Here is an 18520-nt window from a genome sequence, read left to right as displayed (position 1 = left end):
TTACATGTAGATACGTGTTGAACACTGTCACTGTATACCAGACGAGTTGTAACCATCGCATTTTGCAAAGACTTCCTCCGTCATTGTTGTCACCAACGTTCAGACATTAGAGTAGACAACCCAGCTTTTTGAGCTATAATCAGAATCAGAATCAACTTTATTGTCACATCACAGGTTTACATGTGTAAAGAAGAGGGCGATTTAGTTTTTTTGTGAAGGCCGAATGTGATTGGATGATTACAAGCAGAGCTAATGAGGGACAGGTGAGAGGAATGTGTAGTGGCCGGGTCTCATTGGCTGAGGGGAAGGAAGTTGAGAAAGAATGTAGGATTGATTAATACCTGAGGATCTCTGGAATGAGGCTGTGGGTATGGTTGTGACATAGCAAGACATTTTGTCTCTTGATTTTCATATGTGGAAAATCGTCTGCCATGATGTGAAGTTATTATGGGCTAAACATGCCCATGACCACCGCTATGGTACTTTAACCACATTAAACCTGGCATCCCTATTTTGAGCACAAGTGTTTCTTCTTCACAGCAACAGCCTGGTTCATACTCATGTAGCTACAGACATTAACACCTAGGAGCTGCAGTGTCACCAGTCTTTTTGCTCATGGATACTGCGCCCCACCCGAGCTATTGGGATTCAGTGCCTTGCTCAAGGGAAGATGGAGTGCAGTGATGCAGATGTAAATGAATGCAGACTGACCAGGATGAGTGATGGGAGTGTTTGTTCAGTGTCTCTTTCTCTCGGTCCTTGTATGGCTTGTTGCTAAGAGCACAGACTCTACTAAACAGCCATCTGGAGGGACAAGGAGAGGGGAAGCGAGAACAGGAGAGGAGTTTGAGAGAGGAAGGGAAGAGAGGAGTGGAGAGGGAAAGGGGCTGGAAAGAGGCGTAGAAGGTGAGGAGATGGAGAGAAAGGAGAGGAAAGATGAGGTCTAAAGGAGAGGAGGAGATTGAGGCGAGATGGAGCTGAATTCAGGCCTCTGTTCTTCCAATCCATCCTACGCTGAGCTGTAAAGAATTTTTCTGAACTCAAAACACCATAAATCTGAAACGATCTATAAAACTTAACTGTAGGGCTTCCCACTTCAGAGGGAAATGTGTATAGCTCAGACTGTAGTTCAACTATCTACGCATTTCAACCTGAATGCAGAATGAAAGAGAAGGCTTCTGATTGTTTTACCGTGTTCCTACTTGGATTATAGGTTTGGATCGGATGCATATTGCTGCCCCTCACATGATAAACTGACAGACATACTGTATTCCCTTGCTTAAAGCTTACCTGGTCCACTATGGGTTCAGTAAAATTCATGTCCATAGCAGCTTGAATCCAGATCAAAACGCATTCTTGAACATGAAGTGTAAACAAATTATTTTCTCAGTTTCTCATAATCAGACTCCTTTGGAGACAAACGTTTTATGTGACAGTAGAGTCACGAGTTTGAACCCATGATGGTGCAAAAAACAACATAGCTGTAGCTATAGCTCTAGGAAAGGAGCATTCCCTTTATGGCTTTATGTGTAGCCTACTGCTGCTGCATGGTTCTAACAAACGCTGCCAGGGTTAAAAACTTTCACCACATAAGATATGAATTGTATGTATCATCTTATCATGATCCACAATTAAGCCAATTCAATCCCCTAAATTACAATTCTCAAAATGTCCTTCCATCTGAGACTCAAGGGAGGTGAATGAGAAAGACATGGAATTGTTTTGGAAGTTCAGGGCTTTTTGCGAATCATTTCCCTCTTAGTCATGTGTCTCATGCTGACATTGCAGGCCAGGCGAAGAATGGTTGAATGGGTGAAGAGGAAATGCTGTGGTTGTGTGGCTGTGGCCTCTTTAGGTATGTGGAGTTGGATTGAAGTGGGGGTGAGCCAACGGTGGTAGGCAGATAGAGGGAGGAATGGGGATAACGGATGAAGAAGTACTCTGTGAAGTCCTGAGCATCAGTGTAACTCTTTAAATTAGATCATATGCATACATTTGGTGAAAAGTGACCCCTTTCTATTTCATTGCAGACATTCCAATTCACAAACACCAGCCTCAGGGCCAATAGCTTTCCAGTGATCATGGCAGCAGTGATTGTAGCCAGGTGAAGACATCGTCATGCCAAGCATATACTCGTGCCTTTGATTATTACCATTAATTATTATCATTAAATACAGTGCTGGCCAGTGATGCCAAGTCCAGGACAGCCATGGACAAACTGCACCACTGTGCCAATGGGCTTCAACGTATGATACTTGTTATTTAGAGAGACAGTGGTTAAAAAACAACAATGTTGGTGAACAGTTGTACTAATATTTAAATATAAATATTCACATTATTGGTGGCACACTGTCTGTAACCCAACACGTATTTAACTGAATCCGATGAGTGCCTTGTCAGCTGGTTACATGAGCCACTTTCTTTCATTCTTAAAACATTTATCCAATTGAGGATTCATTTAGATATAGCCCAAATAAAATGCTTGGATAAGATATCCCGTTCACTCCACATAATAAACAGCAAAATTATCAGAATAGAATAATGCTGCAGTTGTGTTATTAAATGCATTGGAGAAGGTGAGTCCATGATGAACTTGAAAGTTGAAAGTGCCAGATCAAAACTTTGCCATTTATGTGTAACAGAGATGGAGGCAGTGCTTGCCGTTCCAACATGGGTGCAAGGTACTGAAATCATTTCCCTACCCAACCATGATAGCAGTAGCCTCAGACGGGACAAGCACTACTACCAAAGTGTCTAACCAGAAGTACAGGAAATACAGGGCTACAGGAAGTTCCGGTATTGCCCTGTACTTCCCGTTTCCTACTTTCAGGAGTAGTAGTTTTCCATGCTTTATCTTCTCGTGAGATGGAGATAAAACCGGTAACTAGAGAAGTAGTAGTAGTAAAATTGTAAATACTAGTGTATAGTTCGGGGCTTGCCCATGCGGAGTGCGTGGCTGTTTGGAACGCACACCCGTTTGGAGCTGGCCAATATGCCTGAGACACGGAAGTGCTGTTTGCATTGTCGGGAACCGGCGTATGGCTGCTTGCAGTGTTCTGGAGAACTGCTCACCTGATTGAGTTGACACTCGACACACTCCCTTGGGTCGTCAGCAACTCACCCGCCAACAGGCCTGCGTGAAGTGAAGTGTGAAGTCGGTGGTTCGACATCACACTTGTTTGGTTCGATCCCCGGCTCCCCCTGGCTTTGTGTTCTGGGTCCTTGAGCAAGAAACGTAACTGCTTCCGATGAGCAGGTTGGTGCCTTGCCTGGTTAACTCTGCCATCGGTGTGTGAATATATGAATGGGTGAATGTAATGCACATTGTAAAGCGCTTTGGATGAAGGTGCTATATAAGTGCATTATTTCCTATTTTACCGTCTTAGATGAATGGAATTCATAGAAGCATGGGGATATTACAGTCCAGATATACAGCAGTCCTCTTTCCTTGTATCAATTGTTGTTGCCTATGTTGATAGATGCTAGTTTATACAGATGTGCATTGGTTAATTGTTCACACATGCTATGTAGGCCTATATATTTAGATAGACACTGTTTGCTTGTCCACAAATGCTAAGAATGTTTTTACATGATGTTAAGCTAGATGCTAGATTTGATGTTTACCTGGTCCTAGTTACTTTGTAGCACTTAATTATATTTTTTGCTCTCTATTTACTTATTTACTTACTCTTACTTACTCTTACTCTGCCATTTGTTGATGAGGGTTCATGCCATAAACTCTAATCTTGCATTTTGTAAGTTGCTCTGGATAAGAGCATCTGCTTGTGCCTACATTGTAAATTGTGTGCAGTGCAGAGAGGTGGTGGATTAGGAAGATGTCTTGAAAGGGGAGTTGTTATCTGAGCACATTCTTCTTGTTGTTCTTTATCTATATCCTTATATGGCCTTTTCATTCCAACTTAAATGTAATGCAATGGGTCACGTCATATGCAACGTTCTAACTCACGTGCAAGCTTTTAAGCATGGACAAATGTGAGAGAGGGGGAAGAGAAATAAAGAGAGAGAGAGTCAGAGAGATGGAGGAGGCAAGACAGGATATGAATGAAGATGTGAATGCAGGAATGGAGAGAGAGAGGGGGGAGAGAGAGAGAGCTTGTGGGAAAAGGTCATGGTCTGGATTTGAACCCACTAGCTCAGCAGAAGCTAGCAACTTTTAGCTAACTTTAACTCACAGTGTATCTGACCTGGACAAGTCAGCTACTAAACTTGTAGACTACCTCATCAACCAAACAGGAAATCTCATCCCAATGTTGTGAGGAGGATGTACTAAAGCAGGATATTCTATTTTAAGTCAAAAGTGGTAGGACAGGGTTTTTACCCTCTCCATTCCTATGTATTATGACAGTGAACTACCTTTCTAAAGTTTAGATATTGACACATTACTTGTGAAGTACTTGGACAGTGAGAAACAGCTGGGTCTATTTAAAAGCCCAGATATTGTGACAGTGAGCTAGTTCATGTCTTTTAACGTGGCTTAACATACCAATATAAACCATAATCAAATGCAGACTGTGACTGTTCATTTGCCTCACATTCAATACTACATATCACACTGTATATAAAAGACCAATTTCAGATTATTGTCTCAATACTCATATATTATCAGACTCAGGTCTGAAAATACCAAAGTATCCACTTAATGCCTACTTACTACTATTATAATACTGTACACCAACTGGAGAAAATAGCCGATCTACAAGCTCCCAACGCATCACAACATGATGTGTAGTGAGCTCGGAGATCTGCTGTTTTCACCAAATGAAGGTCAGAATAGGGACACTAGGGTATGTTGTTAACTTATAGCTTTTAGTGCACTTTTTAGTGCAACTACAACATATCTGACCTTTAGGAGACCTTTAGACAAAGACATGAGGTGGGCTGCCAACTGACAATCCCTCCCACTGTGGTGGGAGAATGATACAGTTACAGTACCATTACAAGGTTTTTATTTTAAAAAGAAGAGTGGGTGGTCCAGCCACCATTCTTGACAGGCGAAGGCTGGTAATGAGACCATATCAGAGAGAATCAGAGGAGACTGCACTGGCGGGATTCAATCCCACAGCAACAAGGTTCTATGTGGTTCTGGAGGGTGACGTCTTAACCAGTACGCTATTAATAGGTACACATTGCATTTCATTTAAACCTACTATATAAAGACATGTATACTGGAAGATGGAAAAGTATAGATTACTCTTAGAGACTACCATCAAACATCAAAACAAATGCAACTCTTAAATCCTCTCTTCCAACATTCTGTGGCTTAGTCCGGCTCACAACAACAATCTCTCTCTCTCTCTCTCTCTCTCTCTCTCTCTCTCTCTCTCTCTCTCTCTCTCTCTCTCTCTCTCTCTGGAACGAGGGGGGGGGGGGGGGTGGTCATCATGTAGACATGATGATGACCACTAGAGACAACTTACAAAGTTGTCCCTTCTTCTGTGTTCTTCTGTGTATACACAGTAAACACACTATATAGGCTGAGAGAGAGAGAGATAGAACACAGAAACTAACAATTTAGTGTATGCACGAGGCTTCACACAAATTATACAAGGATTGTGTGCAAGGTGTTGTTATTAGGACAGTAGTATTTTGTATGTATATGTAACCACCTGGGAAACCAAATATCTACCACTCATGCAAAGGGTAATCTCGTCTCAAGGCAGGGCTCCTTTGCTACATACAGTATAGCAACGGGATGGGGGAATGACAAGAAACGGAGGTCATGAGTGACATTCAAACCATCAGCACATGGTGTTTTGAACATATACCAGGGTAGGATATGCTTAATTTGTACTCCGTTTGTATGATGGTGTCGTTCACAGAAAAAAATAAGGTCTACAATCTCACAAAGTCACTCTGTTGTATGACAAACAATATATAAATCAGGCTTTAGATAGTTTTAGACATGGTGTTTAGACATAGATTTGCATATGACCTACTTCATGTTCTGTACACACACTTATAAGTTGAAGTGTGCGTTGTTTGACTGTATACAACAAGTCACTCTAATGCTATATTTGTATTTAGTGGTTCATCCCACCAGGCCATGTGTGTCATTTCAACTGTCAGGGGAATCTGTCTTGACTCCCTCTCTGTCTGCATTCTCTGGCTCTATCTTTCTCTCTCGCACTGAACAACCCCTCTCTCTGTCTCTCTTTTTGTCTCTCTTTTTGTCTCTCTTTCTGTCTGTCTGTCTGTCTGTCTGTCTGTCTGTCTGTCTGTCTGTCTGTCTGTCTGTCTGTCTGTCTCTCTCTTTCTGTCTGTCTCTCATGCTCTGTGCCAGTGAATATTGAAGACTTGCATCTCTCTCTCTCTCTCTCTCTCTCTCTCTCTCTCTCTCTCTCTCTCTCTCTCTCTCTCTCTCTCTCTCTCTCTCTCTCTCTCTCTCTCTCTCTCTCTCTCTCTCTTCTTCTCCCTTTACAAATCTCCAAAGTTTCAAAATCATATTTTCTGTTGGCTTTCCATGATCATGGTTCATTAAAGTTGAGTAATATTTTCTCCTTTATTATTGGTTCGAAGGTGACAATAGAAAACTAGAAAAGTGCACAGGACTTCGCCAGGCCGGATTGCCAACCCAGGCCTACGCTATCAGTCAGTCGATTGACTGTACGGCAGCTTTATATAGTGCCATCATGAGGCCAATTTGAAACATGTGTGGAGGTCCTTCCTTAGCCTACTGGGAGTGTGCGTGCAAAGTTTCACGCCACTTGGTCCAGCGGTTCAGAGTCAGACACACACACACACACACACACACACACACACACACACACACACACACACACACACACACACACACACACACACACACACACACACACACGGATGGACAGGATGGACAGTAGCTAAAATATCAGTCACTAAATATCAGGCATGTCTGAAAGTCACTTTCAGACATGCACTGTATTATGGACGTTTTCCACATGTTAAACGGAGGGGCTGTATCGTATGTATGAATACAACATTCCAGCTCAGTAGGATCGGTCATGCAAAATACTTTATGCTGGCAGGACCCTTGAGTTAAGTCCGGGTGATGTCAAAGCGGCTCATGTGTGAATGGATGCGGTGATTGTCCGGTGAATTTACATTCAGCGAGTGGATGTGTTGATGGCGCTTCTATGGTCGACGACGACGAATGGAGCCCCCCCCCCTCCCGAGGTGTTTGGAGAGTACAGTAGTTAACTGAAATCCAGTTTCATTCTGCTTTTTATTAGCGTTCGAGTTGGAAAGATTCACCGATCGAAATTCCATGAAATAGCTTGTAAGCGAAACAAAACATAAACGTCTCTTTAGTAATTGTAGACAAAGAACTACACCTGCGCAGTGTGCACTCATCTGTATATAGAGACCAATGTAGATTTTCCAGCTCGGAGGACGGCTAGTTTTGATGAAAAGTAGGTTGTTATAGCTCATTGTCTACATTAGGCCTACTATGGTAGGAGAGATGTTTTGTTTGTGTTTAGTATGGGTGCATCAATGGGAGACCGCATGTCAAGCAATTCAATGTATCTGTCATGTTCTGTGGAACGAAGTAAAGAAATGATCGCATTTGATCCTCGCATCTCCCTCACCCTGTTACATTTAAGTGGGAGTAGCTAATGTGTGCGTCTACTACCCAGACAACGCCCCCTCGCCTATCCTATTTACCTTCATGTGTGAACGCATTTGAACCAGACATTCTCCTGTTGCATGCTACATGTGTGAAAGGCCAACACCGGACGATGTTTACCGACCTGATTACCCGTACAGTTTCCAGTGTTCAAATGAGAAAGCAGCTATAGTCTCTCCGGCCTTCGACCGTCCAGCCTTCAGCCATTTGGCCTGGCGGAGACAATTAACTTAATTGACATTTTACAGAGCTGGTTAGACTGTTAATTGAGGCATGATGCTGTTCTATGCTGCGTACCTCGGAACAATCTAAATGCCTGGCTATACGTACACATACCAGTCTAGTGGCCGGTGAATGGATCATACAGGGATGGATTGTACGTCAGACTGCAGAATTGCTCTCATTCCCTTGGCCGGTCCATTCCACACTTAACTGTGTTCACGTGGCTTAGGTTTAGGCCTATTTTTACCATAGACCCAAACAGCCGAAGGTTTGTTCTGTGAATCCACTGCAGCAGTCAGGGATTGGAATGCCCTGCTGGCTTGGTGGAAAATCCCTATTTACTGTACTCATGTAATCAGGTTATCTCAGAGTCAGAATGGAAAAAACATGGGTTTTTATCACACGGTCCATTGCACAGTCCTTGCTCTAGTTAACATACTAGTACACATCACATGAACAATCAGTATAGTCACTTTGGCACTTGCAGAATTAAAACTAATGAGCACAGATTAGGTCTAGAACAACAGTTTAGTTAAGGCTGTACTCAAGAGTTTTCTTTGATTAAAATATTTAGATTATATGTTGAACATATTCTGAATTGGCATTCTACAAGCAAGGACAATTTTGTAAATTCATCACCACATGTCCCTTATTTGCTGCTGTAATGTAATCAGGCCACACTAGGCCACATTACTACATTACATTACTGGATTGGGCCTGGATTGTTTTTGAGATGTAAAACAGCAGTAGCAGTAGAAGTGTTCTAATACTAGTAGGGCCGCAACTATCGATTATTTTCTTAGCGAGTATTCTATCGAGAAGCACATTCGTTATATTTTTTTAATCTTTTATATACCAAGAGCAATCATCATGCTCTGTCGCATGATTTATATATATTAACCACTTAAGTGTTGTTGTACAGTGTACTTTGTCGCACAATGGTGTCATGCAAAAATTTGCAGAGCTTGTAAACCGGTTATTTTCTTGAAAATGTTTTCCTAATGACCTGCCCTAAATTCTTGCTGCTTATCTGGAACCCATGTAGTGCTGTTGCACATACAGTACTGTACATCTCTAGATGACTAGCTTTGTTTTTAGATCAGATTAAATGGAGGGCGGTCTGGTAAACAGTGCATTCATGCCAACAGAGCATGCCAAAGTCCATAACCCACCTGACACCTTCGTAAGGCCCCTTCCACTCAAAAACGTCATGACTTTGATTATGCGATGCATCACTTTAAAAAGGACATGCACGAACTTGGGACGCCATGGTTAAAGTGGTTAATGAATCTGGTTATCACTGAGGATTCTGCATCTGAAGTACAAGAACCTTGTGGAAACACTAGTCTGCTGTCATGTATTTTATGCTGTGTAGCAGCTAGTATCATTTCATCAGCTCCCTTTTCATGTCTCAACACCTCTGTCTCTCTCTATCCATGACATGGACTGTATGTTTTCTCATACGAACACTGGAAAATGTGTAATGGGTAATAGACGCACACATAGTACAGCCTGAGGGACATGCGAGGATCAAATGCAATATTGTTCAGAGAACATTGGTCTATATATACAGCCAAGTGCGCACTGCTCGTTGTCTACAATTAGGCTACTGCAGTAGTAAAGATACATTTATGTTCGATCGGTGAATATTTCCAACTCTAGCGCTAATAAAAAGCAGAATGCTTAAACTGGTTTTCAGTTCTCTCTCTCTCGAAACACTACGGGAGGAGGGGCTCCACCCGTCGACAATCGAAGCGTCATCAATACGTCCACACGCTGAATGTAGATTCACCGGACAATCACAGCATCTATTCACACATAGAGCGGTTTGAGCCAAATTGGACATTACCCGAACTCAAGGGTCTTGCATGCCTGCATAAAATATGTTGCATGTCCGATCAGAATGTTGTGTTCATACTACATACAGCTTCTCCGTTTTGAACTCTGGAAAACTTCCATAATACACTGCATGTCTGAAAGTGGCTTCTGTTTGTCTTTTTGTCTTTCAACATGCATATCTATAAGACAGAGATTGTCACTCTGTTACAAATATACATGATGCAATGCTCTGCTGCGCGATCCTGATGGATCTGTATTGTGTGGATGGATTTGGAGAGTGTTGTCTACATCAGCTAAATAAGACTTCCCTGATAGTGTGTGTGTGTGTGTGTGTGTGTGTGTGTGTGTGTGTGTGTGTGTGTGTGTGTGTGTGTGTGTGTGTGTGTGTGTGTGTGTGTGTGTGTGTGTGTGTGTGTGTGTGTGTGTGTGTGTGTGTGTGTGTGTCTGTGTCTGTGTGTGTGTGTGGAATTGTTTTCTCTGTCTAATCAAGACAGAGCCCACTACAAGGCCATAAGTACATCTGCACACTAATCCTTTATTACCTAATGGAGTTATCACACCCATGCACGCACGCACGCGCGCGCACACACACACACACACACACACACACACACACACACACACACACACACACATACACAAGCCTGCAAACACATGAATATTATGCACACTACAGTAGTAAGTAAATACCCTAGTTTCTAGTGTGAAGGAGAAACTTGAGAGACTTACTCACTCACTACTGTGAAGGAAAGGGGCATTGTTTACACATAACACTCACACAGCAACAGCTTTATGAGAGTTTATTATTAATAGCGTTTTGACTTTGAGGTACTGTTTGTACCTAAATATTTACCCAGGTAAAAGGAGATCCCAAATAGTGATTTCATGTTATTCATGGATAATTACATGGTTGTGGCTGATTGCATTGTCTGTGAACCAATCTCATAATACTCTGTACATTCCTCTGCTGATCCAGAAGCCTCAGTCCTTCAATATGAGAAGTTTTATTGGGATCAACTTGATATAAAACTATTGACCAACAGGCTACCGAGTTTGTTATTTCAGCTTTTATCTGTTAGTTTTACCTCTGCTATGCACAGCAAAATCTCCAGCATGAACTTATCTATTGAGAGTGTAAAACAAGAAGATACCTGGAAGGGCCCATTTTTACACTCTCAAGAATTAAAATAACACTGAGTATTTTGTAGTGTGGCTAAACATTCTGAAGAACGTTATTCAGTTACACCAACACTGAACATTTATTTTCTACAGTGTACTATCAAAGTACAACATTTAATGCAAAACATATGGAAGATAATGCTTTTAGATGCTTATTTAGGGGCCATGTCCACAAAAGCCTTTTTTTGGCTGCCCACGCATTTCAGCCATGCATTTCTATGGTAAAGAGTACTGGAGCGCTCCTCTTCCTAGTGCCGAGCATCGCGTTTCAGCGCTCTAGGCGTCCAGCGTTTTTTGGCCAGAGTGCAAAAAATGCTTTCTGTGGACAGGCCACGGCCCCATAGAATGTTTATAGGTTATGCATGGACTTGCAGTTAATATGTACGTTTTTCTTTTAATAAAACATTGAAACATTAGTTTGCATCCCAACTCACTATCAAAAACATATTTGAGAAGAACATCCGTTTTGCTTTTTTTTCTCATCTGTCTTTGGTTGAATACCACTATCCTCCCTAATTTATATACCGTCGTACAATAGCGTCCCACACTGAAATAACAGATCTACAAGCCCACAATGCGTTGCATTGTAGATCTGCTGTTTTTAGCCGCGGGACACCGCTGTACCAACTGAGTATAAATCGGGAATCTTTGTCAACACTAGAATGTCTTCATCCACAAGTGCTTTTCTTATTGTCCAGTTTGCCTGTCTCCTCTTCTTAATAATTGTCTATTTATCTAACAGTCTCTTCTTTTCTTGCATGCTGCTCTTTCCCACAACCTCCCTGGACTCACTCCCTTTTCATCTCTGTTTGTTCTTCCCCCTCTCTCTCTCTCTCTCTCTCTCTCTCTCTCTCTCTCTCTCCCTATATCTACAGCACTCTTGTCTTTTATCTCTGAATCTCAATCTTCCTCCTCTGACACTTTCTGTTTGCCCTCTCTTTATGTGTCCCTCTCTCCCAACCTTCACTCCCTCCATTCCTTCAAAAGATGAAGCGGAGGACACCAACGTGGGGAGCTGGCTTTGGAGGTTGGCTTAGGTCAGTCACCCTTGACCCCTGACCTCCTTATCTTTTCAAATGATACTGTAATATGTAGGCATACAGAGTACAGTCCTCAGAGTTAGTGAATACATGATCACTGAGGATTTTACTGTGTAGTAGTAGTCTCATCTTACTGCATTAAATCAAACTTAATACTTCCTTTAATGATGCTGAAATATTTATTTGAAAGTACCCATTGATTTTTTTATTTCAATGGGTACTGCTACCTGTAAGCTATAGCTTGTCATATTCATATTATCTGCATTACAAAAAGCAAATGCACATTTGAGAGTTCAGTGGTGCAAAAACCATAGGCACTGGTTTACAGAAATGAGGAAAAAACTAAGTAATACAGTAGGTGTTAACCATATTCTCCACAAGAGTGCATGTGTGGTGTAGACGAAGAGAACGGTACTGGGTTTGAATCATGCTTGACCCCTTGTGATGGGGTCTGATGGCTCTGTTATGCTGTGGAAGGCATTTTCCTGGTTTGGGTCCACTTCTACCCTCAGGGCACTGTCACACCAAACTATGGCTGCCGGCTGATAAACTCAGGTTGTACACAGCCGACTGTTTTTTGCAGCTAGCACATTCTAAAAAAAGGTAGCTTGCAGCGCATTCTGTCCCAATAACCAGTGATGCACCTGTCACTCACTTTCAGGACACACCCAGTAGCCCGCAGTCGCCATGTTGCTTCCTGAGTCTTGGGACGGTCTGCCTTTGACTCACCCGAATGGACAGAGGGGGAAAAGCAGCGTCTGCCTCGAGCATTTAAGTAGACATGGCGTAAAGTAGACATGGCGTATAGAACGCATAAACCCAAGGTGTGCGCGACACACAGAAAGATGCGCAAGACCATCAAACCGCGCCATCCCCATTGAAAAGCATTGGCAGAATCCACCCTCATAGGTAGAATTAAAGTGCGGTGTCCCTTAGAGGGAAGGGCCACTGCAAATCAATACAGAGTGCTCACCTTTATCCTATGATTAAATACTTCTATCCTGACAGGAGTCGTCTCTTCCAATATGACAATGCCTCACAGCAGGGCATGCAGTGTCACTGAACAGTTTGAGGAGTGTGACATTTATGTGAATCATAAAAGCTATGGACTTTGCAGTCACCAAAGCTCATCCTAATTGAACACCTATGGGAGATTGTGGATGTTGTTGTAATGTTAGCACTCTCCAATTCCATCATCAAAACGCCAAATGAGGGAATAGCTTTTGTTAGAATTGTTTTCCGGCCATCTTGTAGAGTTGAAGAGACTTGTACAATCTATGCCAAGGCGCATGTCGGCTCGTGGTGGCACAACACCTACTAAGATACTTTATGCTGGGTTTTTCCTTTAATTTGTCACCCAGTAATTGACTTTTATACGAATTCCTCAAGCTGGAGAAAATATTTTGGTACATTTTATATACATTCTAGCCACATGTGGCAATGGTTATGCTTGTATACAACAAAACACATGACACATGACACACAGAGCATATTCATGCCAAGGTTTCTTCTTCCTAAAAGGCTGATCATCAACTATAGATTATTACACATACTGGTTTTATCACCAGACATCATTAAACTGTTTCTTACAGTGAGAAGCCTTTCTCATGTGACCAGTGTCAGATGTATTAACTGCATTTGTTATTTCCTCCTAAGATAATTTTACATGATCTGCTCCTGGCCGTCTATTTGAGGTGCTGTAAATTTGTTGTTGACTTCAACTTCTACTCCAACTTTAACTCAAATGTTATTGTCACATCACAAGTTTACAGGTGTAAAAGAGTGACTGAAAACGTTTTGCAGTTACAAAATATAGTCATACTGTATGAATAGAGATTGAAACAAAGGGATAATGCAAAAAAAGATACAATTTATAAGAATATCACAATCTCTTGTGTAAGTAGGAGACTTCACTTAACAGCAGATATCAAACACTAGAGTTCGGCCGCGTAATACATTGCTCCGCCAATCCGACCGATATATATATGCCATATATGGACATGCCCCCTTTTTGCTCATTATATGGAGCTGACTGATTTGTTTGTGCCTGATTCCATAACGACACATTGAGGTTAGACAACACACTCCATATTTGGGCGTAGCTGCATTGGGAACTCCTTACATGGTTTTGGCTGAGTCATAGTGACATGAGCTTGATGACGTGGTCCCCTGGCCTGCCGGCCGGCCCTCCCAATAGCCAATTTTAATATAGGATGAAAGTGTATACATAAGTGATAGTGCCAGAGTGCAGCAACAACAGAGTGCATCATAGTCATTTATATTTGAAGCGAAGCCTGTGTGACAGCCTATGTTGCCATTGCCAAGAGGACATGACAGGGCTCAGCACTTTCTCAACAGCCTGATTTTGACAAGTGGAAACTGTTCCATATTCCAGTTGTTTGAATTTGTATAGGTATCGCTTTGCCTAGCCTAGCCTGCCAGCAGCGGCATGAACAGTTTGTGCCTAAGGTTGTGAGTGTCACTTGCTCAGCCATGGCTATGCACCTCACAAAGGTCTTTCGTAAATATTATGTCACTTGCAGCACCTGTGGTGACCACATGCGTGGGCTTTAGGGGCTGCAGCCCTGGGCACCAAGCTCAACAAAAACAATGGAGCTTGCACAAAAAACGAATTTCAGCCACTTCTTTAAACCTGTGATGTGACAATATTGATTCTGATTCACTGTTTCTAGTATACGTATATCGTGGAGGAGAGGCTGGGCCATTCGTACCACCCTCTGTAGCGCTTTGTGGTTGAGGGCAGTGCAGTTGCCATATTGGATGGTGACTGCAGTCACGACTCTACACCTCCTTCACAAGGACATCAGTTTGCTCTTGGGAGAAATTATGTTTTGAGTGGCCATAATAAAAAACTCCCATGTTTAGTCCCTACTGAAGCTGTGCCTTGTCCTTTCCCTAGACAAAGCAACACAGTGAACCCTTTTGGCTAGCTGTTCATGTGATGTTAACCCTCTCTGAATAAGAGGGGTCAGTGATCAAATTGAAATCATATCCTACTGAATGTGAAATGACAGAAATGATTAATAACCTTTTGTGTTGACCAGTCGTATATGCTAGCTAATCCTTTGGCATTTTACATGTGTCTCTAGAATACACAAGTCACCGTAAACACTGTCCACAATAACTCTCCAGCCACTCTCTTAATGGACACTGCCTCTCCTCAATAACAAGACACTTTCCAAACACTGGTGTTCTGCAGGAAACCTTGTATCTCCAAAAAGTATTTTCTCACTCTTTCGTTCTTTGTGCCTCCTTTTTGTGTCCTATGCTCATGAATCATTTCATGGATGTTATACAGAGATGAATGAGCCGGTTATAACAATACATGATAGAGGCTTAAACAATGTTCTTTCAAAGATAAACACTAAGATAACGCCGCTTCCTGACAATTCAGATTCATAGCAGTGATTTTAAACTGACATATAAAAGATAAAAGTCATTGGGTGTAGGGGAGCAGCTGGTTAGCAGTTACAATTCTTCTCACAAGACATCATCATGTCTATTCTGGCTGCTGCACTGAGAATACTAATGATAATCTAATGCAATAATACTACTATTACAAGCTATACTAATACTTACTTAAATGATACTGTAACACTACAAAGCTCATAACTAGTGGGCTTGAGAAACCTGCACACACAGAGGAAGCTCACAGTCTTTGGTTACGTGAGAGAGATGTGCGACAAAGGCACACAAATGCTACACGGCAATAACAAAAGTTGAAGCCAGAAAACTGTGAGCTTGAAGGCTTGCTGCCTCAAATACTTTCACTTGCAGGAGATGCCAGCCAGGGCAGAGCGGAATATTGGAAAGTACATATCTGAGATGCCACAGTTGAGATTGTTTAGATTACAAACAGTAACATAAGCATGACTAGCATAACAACCAAAGTTCAAAGTGCAAATTGAAAAAGGGAAAGAGTGTGTGTTCAAAATATGTATTTGTGCATGAACATGTGCGTGTGTAGTGTAGGGGTTTGGGTGGATGTGCATACAGTATATGTTTGAGTGTCTGTGTATAGTGTCTGATAACATTACAAGTGTTGTCTCTTTATGCAGTAAGTGGAGTTGTACAACTTAAGTTATGGTTCTGTTTTTGACAGACCAAGACATGTAAATAGAGGGATCACATTATTATCTGAAAGTCATTCCGCACAGGTAGGTGGTCAAGTACTAATTGGTGTCAAATAGATGCCCAGCTCAACAACCATATTTGTACTCATCCTAGCCTATACTTGGCCTATTACAGTCACTGATGTCTCGAGGCCTTTCTTGTGTACAAGCGTATTTCTTGGCCTAATGTTTGCACTAAAGCAAAGGCCATGCAGTCACCAACATCAGTTGGCATCATCATATCCACAACATGAAGATGCACAGCAAATTCTATGCCAATCCAGCAAGCAGTTTTTGAGATATCTTGTTTCAGAGTGAAGTATTACACTCTAACCACAAGGCCACTGAGCTCAGCTGGTCACTGTTTTATAGTCTATGGTATGACCCGGCCAGGGGATTGAGCTGGTCACTGTTTTATAGTCTTTGGTGTGACCCTGCCAGGGGAGGCCACTGAGCTGTTCACTGTAAAACGGAAATGCAAAATAGTATTCACTCAGCGGAATCTTCCCTTGTTCAATCAGTTAGCATTGATTTTAGCATTGATTTTGAATGATAAATGACAGAGAGGCTTTCATTTAAATATTCTCTTTCTCTCTCAGCAGTGACAGCGCTGCCATGGCTTCAGGACCTCCAGATGTGACAGCCAATCAGGAGCCTGCTGAGGTTGTGGAAGAATGCTCAGGTGAGAATGTGATATAACAGGACAGGTGGCTTCAACACTTAAAGTAGTTGGCTAACCATGTAATTGCAACGTTCACCCCAACTCCACATTCCACCCAATGCACTCCATCTCACGCACACACACACACACACACACACACACACACACACACAAGCAAGGTCCCTCTGTTTTTACATAAAAGGTAAACGTGAAGATAGACACACATCTGTGTGTGTGTGTGTGTGTGTGTGTGTGTGTGTGTGTGTGTGTGTGTGTGTGTGTGTGTGTGTGTGTGTGTGTGTGTGTGTGTGTGTGTGTGTGTGTGTGTGTGTGTGTGTGCGTGCGTGCGTGCGTGCGTGCGTGCGTGCGTGCATGCATGCATACGCGCGCACATGTTTAGCGTGGCCTGGCTAAACAGTTTAGGTATCATTACTGACTGGAATCGAATCATATCATCTCAGTTCTCTGTCCAGCACACGCACGCACACACGTGCACATTCACACACTCAGTGATCTACAGTATGCTGGCTGTGATGGGAACCAGGAAGTGGTGGATTGTGAGGTCAGAGTTTGTTTTGTGTAGCACGTAGTGTGTGGGAGCACAGTATGATTGTCTACTGTACTATGTAGTCAAGGATGCAGAATACTGCTCAGCACAGAGATACTAAATCCTACCTGCTATTACTGTTACCATTTAAGCCTGATCTTTACTTTGTTATGCAAACTTTGATGTTTATTGTTGTGAGACCATTTTGCACATACATTATAGAACTTCCAAATAGATACTCTCATTTAACTCTGACCTGTAAGGGCCCGTTTGGTTCCATTTGTACACTTACAAACCCATAAGGGTCCATTTGGTTCCTAACTATCAGTCATTTAGCCGGGGATCCCCTGGAACCCCCTCAAGGACCCCTGAGGGTTACCGTACCCCACAGGTCCATTTGGTTACTTTTGTACACTTTCTGAGTTAACTCAATTATTTTAGTATTTATTAATACTACTGTAGTAGACTATACAGTAAACATCAGACAATAACATTTTTAGTTTTTTTGTGTTTAACTTTACAATTCAAATCTGTTTAAGTGCAAGAGTCAGGAGGTGGATTTCAACCCCTGGCATCCGTGGCATGGACTGGTTATGTCCATTTCAATCTACTCATTTTAACCCAGTAGCTGTCCCTGTGCCAGGAAGATAGCTCATGTCTAACTGGGTGCATGGGGGCTCTGCTGCATTTTAATTGGATCAGCTGTGTCTCCCTCTGCCTAGAGGAGTGATTGGGTTCTTTATATAGAAATATCCAAACCACAGGCTTACAGCTGTGTTTTCGCTTCAGTTTAACAATACTGTCCGTTGACCTTACACAACTGTACAGTGAACCGAAAAACATTTCACCAGGCGTTTCTGTGCAGAACAAACACAAATGAACAGTAAACAAAATCCATGCAGACGTCACGACACAAATGTTACAGCAACACAATAGAGTGGAACAGCACAATGGCAGATCAAAAGTGACAATAAATGACCAGGAACCAAAGTATTATGAGTATTATGACCACAATGGAAACAAGTCCCCAGGACTTTTTTGTGTTATCCTTTTTGCTCAAATGACTGACTGTACCTCGTGCTGTTTACATTTCTGTCTGATAAAGTATTCAATCAATAGCAGTGATTTTATACTGACGTAAAAAATTCATTGGGTGTCGGGGAGCAACTGATTAGCAGTTACAATTCTTGAAACTGAATTCTCACAATGGCAGATCGAATGTGACAATAAATGACCAGGAACCAAAGTATTATGAGTATTATGACCACAATGGAA

The 18520-nt window shown here is 42.1% G+C and overlaps 1 protein-coding gene across 7 annotated transcripts in view; it reads left to right on the top strand.

The window, feature by feature from the left end:
• Positions 1 to 18520, top strand: part of LOC311033851 (uncharacterized protein) — a 59431-nt gene that overhangs the window by 15593 nt on the left and 25318 nt on the right. For 6 of the 7 annotated variants that reach the window (XM_084041543.1, XM_084041542.1, XM_084041540.1 and 3 more), the window contains exon 2: positions 16637 to 16719. In XM_084041543.1, coding sequence (XP_083897669.1) covers positions 16637 to 16719 — 83 coding nt within the window. Of the gene's footprint in view, positions 1 to 11851; positions 11902 to 16636; positions 16720 to 18520 lie in introns of all 7 variants that reach the window. The other variant, XM_084041539.1, reaches the window with a different exon arrangement.

This window comes from Gymnoscopelus microlampas (assembly GCF_963454915.1).
Source record: "Gymnoscopelus microlampas genome assembly, chromosome: 18".
In the NCBI taxonomy this organism is placed as follows: Eukaryota; Metazoa; Chordata; class Actinopteri; order Myctophiformes; family Myctophidae; genus Gymnoscopelus; species Gymnoscopelus microlampas.
The sequence above is the reverse complement of the archived record's forward strand: the minus strand, read 5'-3'. Positions and strand labels throughout refer to the sequence as shown.